Raw genomic sequence first — 9,573 nt, forward strand, 5'->3', positions numbered from 1 at the left:
GTGGAAACCAGGCTATCATCTGTCCAGCCCTACCCCCTCAGAACAGATTAATGTAAACGATACTCATTTCCAATGGTAGGTAACACAACACAGATTATTATTCTGTGCTACAGGGGTTTGTGTGGACTCTTCCTGCGGCATGAATCATTAAACAAGTAACTGCAATCAATACAGACAGCTTGGTTCTCAGGGTGACGGTGAGCTAATGTGTGCATGCATGGAGACCAACTGAAGTTGACTGCTTTAAAAACAAAGCTCCGATTGCTTCCCTTCTATCGAGGATTTTAATGACAAATGGCTTGATTAAGCTACAGAAAGTAATCGATCATCCGTAAATAAATTCTTTAAAAACTGATTGGGGTGTATTTTGAATGTTTATCTTGTTTAATGAAGAAAGAAGAGAACAGGCAGAATGTGGAGAGCTGTAAGTTATCAGTGAATTAAAAAACAAAATCACAGTTCATGGTGCTGAGGGTTTATAATATAGGCATCTATTTGCTGTGTTGTTTTCACTGCATTTTACTTTTCCACTTTAACTGTGTTCCTGATAAGCTGTGCCTGTATTGGTTGAAAAGTGGACTGGAACTTTGTAAAGTCACAGGAGGTCAGTAGGATTTTATAAAGAAATCTAATAAGAAGAAACATTACAAACACCAAAGTTACATCTGTCCTGTGGACACATTTTGTAACACTGGTGCATTTACTAGTCCAAAGAAAAGCACCTGGTCACTATTAATCTGAAAATCCTTGGCACAGTGTTGCAGTAACCCATGGCAACTGCTTCTGTGTCAACAGAAATCTTGAACAAGGCCAGCTGCTGCTGTCCAGGACTGTGCAACACCATTGGTTGGCTGAATGAATGACTTGCTAACTTTTCTATTATGCATGCCAGTTTACCTTTAGTGCGTTCTTGAGCTCATTCTCAGGTAAACAGAGCTGAGAGGCAGGTGGTCACAAGACACTGTCGAGCAACTGACAAGCGTTCATCTTGGTAAGGCAGTTCTTTGTCTACTTTGATGCTTCACCTTAGTTCTGATTTTATTTTCCACCTTCTTACTCTAATGAGCCATCTAAACACGTTTTCTTTGTATACTTAACCAACCTACAGAGTTTGTAAACTGCTTTAAATGTCTGATCCAGGTAGCTAATATGAATATGTAAAATATTCAAATCAGTTTGAGAACTTTTTTCTTTACTTTGACTCAGGACCAGTAGTACCACTTTGAACCCTTGCAGGCTTCGAAAAATGGAGTTGATTGGATCCACTCTGACAGCAACATACGCTCGGCCAAAAAGCAGCCACTTTCTCCCTGCCATCTCCACTATGGCATCCAGCTATCGAAACCCCCAGGCAGCCCTGGTCATGAATCCCAATGCCAGTCTGTGGAGGACAAACAGCTATTACAAGAGCAACAGCACTATCCCATCCCCTTCCATACAACGAGAGAATTTAGATTTGGTTCGTGCCAAGACGGTGTTGTACCCATCCAACAGGAGTGCGCTGACCACCCGCTACACTCCAGATGACTGGTACAAGTCCAACCACAACAACTACAGGGAATCCGAGTCTTCCCGGAAAAGCGCAGAGAGACTAAGAAGAGACACCATCAGGCTGATGCAGGATAAAGAGCAACTTACCAGACGAACCCAGGAGAATACCAGCAAGAACATAGGAGAAAGGCTCAATGACATTGTCTTTTGGAGGTCTGAGCTGAGCCATGAGATCGACAACATGGTGACAGAGATAGCAGCTCTTAATGAGGTCAAAAGGAGGCTAGAGAGAGCCTTGGCAGAGACTGAAGGGCCCCTTCAGGTGAGGCTGGAAGGAATATGTTTCAATGAGCTACTTTGAATTTTTTTTTCACGGATGCACACTAATTTTGAGTGATATTATTTGAACATTTAGCTTGATATTTTTTATTTGTTTGAGAGAAAACATGACATAACACTGGTCATACTAAGACTGAGTGCACGCATATTATCAATCATCCATATTATGCCAGTTTTAAAGCAGTCGTCTGTTTGGTTGTAGAGACAGTTTTTGCATGATCCCTTGCAACCCTTCAAAATGACGGTGCTTTCACTGGGTCAGTCCCATAAATAGGTCATCCTAGTGCCCTGTTCGAATGACCATAGTCCCCCTGAGAGAGTTAACTTGATCTGGCTTTATATCTGATGACAGGGACACCTTTCTAGACCAATATCATGTAGCATGAGACTTTCTTAGAGACTTCTCCAGGTGACTGAAATTGGAGTATGATCCAAACATGTTGCAGAACTTAGTATATGCACACCTTGATATTGATATAAATTGTGTTTTTCTTTACAATCATATTATATCCCCATCTTTTGGAGTGTCACAATCACTGTTAAATAAAGAACATGTTCTTTATGGATTTACCATTGCATCTTGCTTTAGTCAAAATAAAATTTTGCTAACAGGTGTCTCAAGAGTGTCTGTACCACAGAGAGCGGCGGATGTCCATTGACCTGGTACACGATGACGTAGAGAAAGACCTCATAAAGGTAAAATGAAAGATCAGTGTGGTTATATATATATATATATATTTGGGACTCATGAGACCAATATTACTGCAGAAATAAGAAAGTTGTTATATTCTTTCTACCTGTGCTAAAAAAGGAGGTAGAAGTTATAAAGTCATGTCAGGAAAGGATGAGGCGACATCTGGACAGAGCCATTGCTCAGCTAGCGTAAGTCTGACAATCTGACTAAGACTGTGCAGTTTGACATGTGCTCAATTTATAAAAGTTTTCATTTCTGTTTTACATTATGTGATTCATTAGGTCAAACCGAGCAGCTCAACATGAGTTGGAACGAGATCTGAGTGACAAACTGACAGCGCAGAGGATAGATCAAAGGTGTCACCATTTAAGGAACACATCGGATGGTATTGGCTATTACAGAGGAATTGACAGACTAGACCCTTCGTGAGTATAATTATATATTTGAATATCTGAATGATTCAATTATATTCGATGAAATACTTGATATTGCTGTCCAGAATTTGTTTACGCTTGCATGAAATGATAAATTGTTGTGTCCAGATAAATATATAAAAATGTTAAGCAGTCTTGAAGCATTACTGTATATTGGTGATTTGTTGCAAGTGAGATGTAAATATTTTATCAGGCGATTAAAAGTTAATAGTAATGCCAGGAACATAGTGAAGCTGCACTTACGCACACCAGGGCTACGATATACACTCACTGGTTACTTTATATGGTGCACCTTGCTTTTGCCTTCCAAACTACCTTAATTTGTAGTGCTATTGATTCAACGTGGTGCTTCCAACACACTGAGATCATATTGGATTGACATCTGGTGAGTCTGGAGGCCATTGTTGTGTTCAAGAAACTAGGCTGAGGTGATCGGAGTTTTGTGACATGTGTTATACTGCTGGCAGTATAGACTGACACTCTGTGGACACGGCCAGCAACAATGCTCAGGTAGGCGGTGGTGTTTAACTCAGTTGGTATTAAAGGGCCTCAAAGTGTGGCAAGAAACCAAAACACCATCACCATCAAACTGTTGATATAAGGTAGAAAGGATAAATGCTTTCATATTTTCAAATTCTCACCGTACCATCATGCAGGAGAAACCAGTTTTCCAGTCTTCTATTGCCCACTTTCAGTGAGACTCTGAGAATGGTAGCCTCAGGTTCCTGTTATTAGCTAACAGGATGGCACCCAGTGTGGTCTTTTGCTGCTGTGGCCCATCTGCTTCAAGGTTCCACATGTCAAGTATTCAGAGATGCTCTTCTGCACACTGTGGTTATAATGCATTATTATTTGAATGAACTTCCTATCAACTTGATGCAGTCTGGCCATTATTCGTGGACCACTGACACTAACAAGGCATTTTCATCTACAAAACTGCCGCTCGCTGGATATTTTCTCTTTCACATGTAATTCTCTGGAATTTCTAGAGTTGGTTGTGCGGAAACATCCGAGTAGATCAGCCCATCCGGCACCAACAACCACACCATGTTCAAAGTCACTTAAATCACCTTTGTTTTCCATTTTGATGCTCGGTTTAAACTTTAGCAGATCATCTTGAAAATGTCTACATTCCTAAATGTACTGAGTTCCCACCATGTGATTGGCTGATTAGTTTTTTGTAACCAGCAATTGAGCAGCACCTAGTAAAGTGGCCAGTGAGTGTAAATGATGACTATAAGTGTCAGCTTTACCATGTTCACCATCTCCCGTTTGAATACTAGCAATTGCTAAAACAAACAAACAAAAACTTTATACAATTTTCCATAATTGTCATTCCCAATAAACATTTAAGTAACCACAACTATTGCAACCTAACAGGGACATGAATGCATGTACCTAAGACTTCAGGGTAAATCTAATGTCTAACTGTACAGTTATACTACAAAAAACCCAAACCATCATATTGTGTTCTTTATACTAGCTCACTTCATTTTTGTACCAGTTTTGATGCATTTTAAGCATTTAGGTTGAAAAGTTTTTCACTAAGAATGGTACCTGAAAGTTTACTAATCATAGTAATTCTTTGTAATAGACTTACTATATAATCTGGTTTATTATGATGGGCCCTTGAAGGTTTTCGTTTGCTAACAAGCCCCTGCCTCTCAAAAGTTTAAGAACAATAACAATGAAATTTGGCTAAAATAGCTAAAAAGTTTTGTGATATCTGAAAAACTCTTTTCCAAATGCATCATGTTCAAAACCAGTGGGAGTGTTGGAACATACTGTAAATGCATCTAACTGTTTCTCTGTCAGAATCTCTCTGCCTGACTCGTGGTCCAAGTTTACAGATGACAACATCCTGCATTCCCAAAGCGAGCGAGCTGCCTCCCACAAGCTCAGGGATGAGATAGAAATCCTGCTGAACGCCACTTCCAATGAAATGTGGAACCAGTTCAACAATGTCAACGTAGCCTTCACCAACCGCATATCAGAAACCGGTGATGCCAAGAACAGCTTGCAAACACACCTGGCTAAGGTCATCACCTTTTCTGCATGGTTTATTTCATAAAAGACAATAATATCTTGATAAGGTTCTGTAACGGGGACATTTTTTTTATCACTGTATTTTAATCGTAGTGTAATGAATTACAGCCTGTTCCTAATTTTATTCTTATGTTGGACTTCGTTCTTGATTATTTCACAATGTGAAATAGATTATTAAGAAAAGTGGTTTCAGAGGCAATCACATGGTTTTATTTTAGGAAAAAAAAAGAAAAAAATCCATTCCTTTTTTCTTATTGAGTATTTAACTACATTTGCCACTTATTAGGAAGAGATCATGTATCTGTACAATCCTTTTCCCCGCTTCTTTCTAAAACTCTCTATCTCCATCAGCTGTGCAGATTTGCCCTCTATGGTGGATTATATGGATTATATTTGCAAAACATCCCTGTCAAAGGAGAGGAGCTGTAGTAGTTTGTTCATTGCTTGTGTCACATTCTGCACTTTATCCCATTGATTTCAGGTTGCCATCGAGAGCTGCTGGATAGTTCGAACACTGACAGGAGTGATATGAAGCACAAGGTCTTCAATAAACCGCACTCACTGTTAGCTGTAAAAAGTAGCGATTGGCTGAAATGAAATTATTTCAGATGAGGTTAGACAGAGCAGGCCACTGTGCATGTGTGTGCCTGTGTTCAGCTGACTCAAAGTCTGCAGCTTTGTACATGATCCTTTTTATTGAGATTCTCACATTTTCCCCTCTTTTGGCTTCGGGTCAGCCTTTCCCTTAATTTCCATGCCTAACTCAGCTATGCTTACATGACTGGAACTCTCAGCGGCTGCATCACAATTTGTTGTCTTTTGTCTTTTCATGCAGACTCTACAAGAGATCTTTCAGACTGAGATGCTAATTGAGTCAATAAAGAAGGCTCTCAGAGATAAAGAGTCCCCATTAAAAGTGGCCCAAACGAGGCTGGAGGAGAGGATCCGCAGACCCAACATAGAGCTCTGCAGGGACAATCCACACCACAGGTAGTTTGTTCCACATTTCCAAATCAGATGTGATTTCAGATGTTATTAGATTGTTCCTCCAGACAAAAAGGTTTTGAGTTTCAGTTACTTGCACTAAGGGTGAATAGAGAAAGAAAATCACCAAACCTTCTACATTTGTGCTACAATCAGCAGACACCAGCTGGTCATGGTGAAGGACAAAAAGCTGTCTGGTTTTAGGAGTCAGGAATGGTAAATGGACGGGTTCCCATATGGCGTTTTTCTACTCTGAGTACTCAGAACGCTTTATACACGTTGCCGCATTCACCCATTCACTCCGATTTATACAAGCACTTTTTTCTATGTAAGCACTGTCTGTCTAAGGCTACGTTCACACTGCAGGCAAAAGCACATCAAATCCGACTTTTTTGACCCTATGTATGACAGTGTGAACAGCACAAATCCGATATTTTCAAATCCGACCTGGGTCACTTTCGTATGTGGTGCTGAATCCGATACATATCTGATGTTTTAGAAAGCGACTGCTGTTTGAATGGTCATGTCGCATTAAATCCGTCTTTTACGTCACTGACACAAGACAGACGCCAATTATCAGCGCCAGAGAAGACATTGTGAACGCTTTCTGGCCATCCAGTGTAGATGTCAGTGAAACTATTGGGAAGACAACGTTGGAGAAACGTGAATATTTTATTTGTACTGTATAATCTGCAGATTCTTACAGAAATCTGCAACTATCCTTTGAAGCACTGCTCCTCTCTAAAACAGCAATAAGGATAATTATTAGGCCATATGTAAATAACAAAATAACTTTATAACTTAAAGCAAAATTGGGAAACGTAAAGTCCGAAACAAGTCTTTATATTAAGGGCCATCAGTCAAACAATACTGTTTGCTCTGGGTCTAAACAGAGCGCGTTGTGTATGACGTCGTCTTTTGCACATGCGGGCCGCTTTGAGGGTTCACACTAGAGCGCGTTTGCTGTCACATTTTATTTGTAGTCTGAACAAGCAGACAAAAAAAATCGGATTTGATCAAAAAATCGGAATTGAGCATTAAGACCTGCAGTGTGAACGTAACCTAAGATTCACACACATTCATACTCCAATGGACGTAGGTGACCTGCCTTACCTCCTGAGCCAGAACCACACCTAAGAAGGAAAACTGCTTTCTGGTGGTTGATATAACTAGTAATTATGTGGTAATGCATCTCAGGCTATTTTGCAATGTAGTGTGTGCCTTTTATATGTTACAAATTACTTCAAGGAGTGAAGAAAATTATGCAAATATACCATTTCTCAATCAAGAATCAAATCATTGACAAAGAATGCACTGATTTCCCTGATTTTACCCGGCTGCTATTTGTACTTTTAACTTAATTTTTAACGTCACTTTTAGTTAATCAACCTCATTGAGTGACAAAGTGTAATACCAGTGAATTACTGCCAAAAATGTTTTTTAACTTTGTCATTTGATACATTTTAGAGGGGTTTGGCCTCTCTGTGGTTTAAATGAACAATAATATAAATTATTACCTTTAATTGCAAATCTCACAATGTCATACTTTGGAAAGTTTCCTTAACTTCTTTCCCTATGCTGCAGATTTGACAGTAAGCAGTCTTTCTCTCTCTAATTATTCAGACTTGTGAGTGAGGTGAGAGAGATCGAGGACACTATTCGGAAACTTCAAGAGAGGCTGATGGAGGCCGAGAACACTCTGCAGACTTTGGTGAAGACCAAAGTATCCCTGGAACATGACCTATCTGTCAAAGCCAATTCACTTTTCCTGGACCAGGAGAAGTGCATGAGTATGCGCAAGAGCTTTCCTAGCATGCCCCGTCTGGTGGGCTACACCTAAAACCAAGTCTTAAAAGGAGGACCATTGGAAGACCAATGGAGTTATTGTTTCTGTAGGTTTGGAGTGGTTTAAATGAAGGTGTGGATGACCTAAATGTAAACACGATGACTTTAAAAGCAGATATGCAGCAGTTTATAAAAAGAAATAAGCAAAAGAATCATATGCAAAGGCAAAAACTTGATATCTACAGTTAAATACAATTACACATATGTTATGCTACTAATGTACTAAATGGCAGAAACTTGTGTTCACACTTGCAACCTATATATTAAAACCTTTAACAGAACTATTTACTGTTTCACACTGACATAGAGATTCTTTATGTTGTATATTAACTGGTCATCTTAAAGGAGCCCTGTTTTAACTATGAATAGATTATGCTGATTTTGTTTGTGACTGTGATAGCACCTGAGGAAAAAAAAAGGTACTTATACACTACCAATTGGAGCAAGGTATCTTTATGTATTTAAACACTACCTTAGCGACATGCCTTGAGCCAGTGAAGCACAAACAAGGGCATTAGTAGCACGTGACGACAAACCCCAAACAAAAAGCAGAGAGTTATTTGCACAACACAGTGAGTGACCTAACTGTTATCTTGGACGTGGCATGTACGAAACACTTACTTAAGTAAGTCTGGCACTGAGACTGTAAACATACACCTGTAGTTTGGTTAGCTCTCCTGTAGGACCTGAGCCTCATAACGTCTCATCAGTCTCTTTCTGTCACCCGTGTTCGCTGTCCCTCTTGTGCCAGTGTCGGCCTGCTCCTGTGCAAAGATGCTGCCATTTGTATTTGTATCGAGTATCAGTTTCATTTCATTTTGTTGGTATAGCGAATAGCTTTCTGAGCCTAAGCAAACTTTGGACACACAAGATACAAATGCATGCACTGTAAACACTACTATCACAGTCCCTGACTCAACCCTTTGTGCTACTCCACTTCCTGTATAACCTTTGGCCCTACTGAGGAATATAAATGTCGCTTGAATTACCAGTAGTGTAAGAGTTTAACCATTGTTTGTATAGTAGTCACCTACTGTAGAAAACATACCACCAAACCACCTGAGCACGCCAACTGTCTTTGCATCCTCATCATCGTATTACACTTGTCTATGAAGCAGATATGTCTCGAAATCAAAATATGTCTCATTTTAAACGAGTGCCTGCAGACAAAGTAAGTGGAATCTGGAGCCAGACGCTAACTGGATTTGCATACTGGGATAAAACAGAATCAATGTGAAGGCTAAGCCGTAAAGTTAAAAAGTCTATCTCAGATCTAACTGGGTCTATAAAATCTTTTTAGTGGCTACACCATTAAAGAAAAAAGCACGAAAACATCTGTTTTTTAAGTGGAGAGCAATTTCACCATAAAGATTCCTGGCTGGGAGGGCGGAGTGATTATAAAGCTCAGCCACCTACTGTATGTGTGCGTAACTTGCACTTTGATTGGGTGTAATCAATCTCAGGGCGATGAGTTGGTTTCCCTTTAGTGCAAACAGGACAATGCTCAGGAGCAATTCAATAAATGGTAAATGGTAAATGGCCTGTATTTGTATAGCGCTTTTCTAGTCCCTAAGGACCCCAAAGCGCTTTACACAACCTGTCATCCACCCATTCACACACACATTCACACACTGGTGATGGCAAGCTACAATGTAGCCACAGCCACCCTGGGGCAATAGCAAAAAGATCTCTGATGTGGTTTCATACATGTATGTGTGTTTAATGGGTGTGTGCAAGCCT

General features: G+C 39.9%; 1 protein-coding gene across 2 annotated transcripts; it reads left to right on the plus strand.

Annotated features, from left to right (window-relative positions):
* The first annotated feature begins 754 nt into the window (after nucleotides 1–754).
* tekt3 (tektin 3) lies at nucleotides 755–9,573 on the plus strand. Of its 2 annotated transcripts, none has more exons than XM_085466742.1 (8): nucleotides 755–991; nucleotides 1,237–1,813; nucleotides 2,443–2,526; nucleotides 2,642–2,712; nucleotides 2,806–2,949; nucleotides 4,774–4,996; nucleotides 5,840–5,994; nucleotides 7,612–9,573. In XM_085466742.1, exons 2-8 carry the CDS (start codon nucleotides 1,247–1,249, stop codon nucleotides 7,826–7,828), a joined length of 1,461 nt encoding a protein of 486 aa, XP_085322868.1. In that variant the 5' UTR covers nucleotides 755–991; nucleotides 1,237–1,246; the 3' UTR covers nucleotides 7,829–9,573. The 2 variants fall into 2 exon arrangements, with proteins under 2 accessions (XP_085322868.1, XP_085322867.1); XM_085466741.1 differs by having other exon boundaries at nucleotides 1,207–1,813; nucleotides 7,612–9,047.

Source organism: Copadichromis virginalis, linkage group LG8 (genome assembly GCF_057382275.1).
Source record: "Copadichromis virginalis isolate Kocher_CV1m ecotype Utaka linkage group LG8, C_Virginalis_male_GT1.1, whole genome shotgun sequence".
NCBI lineage: Eukaryota > Metazoa > Chordata > Actinopteri > Cichliformes > Cichlidae > Copadichromis > Copadichromis virginalis.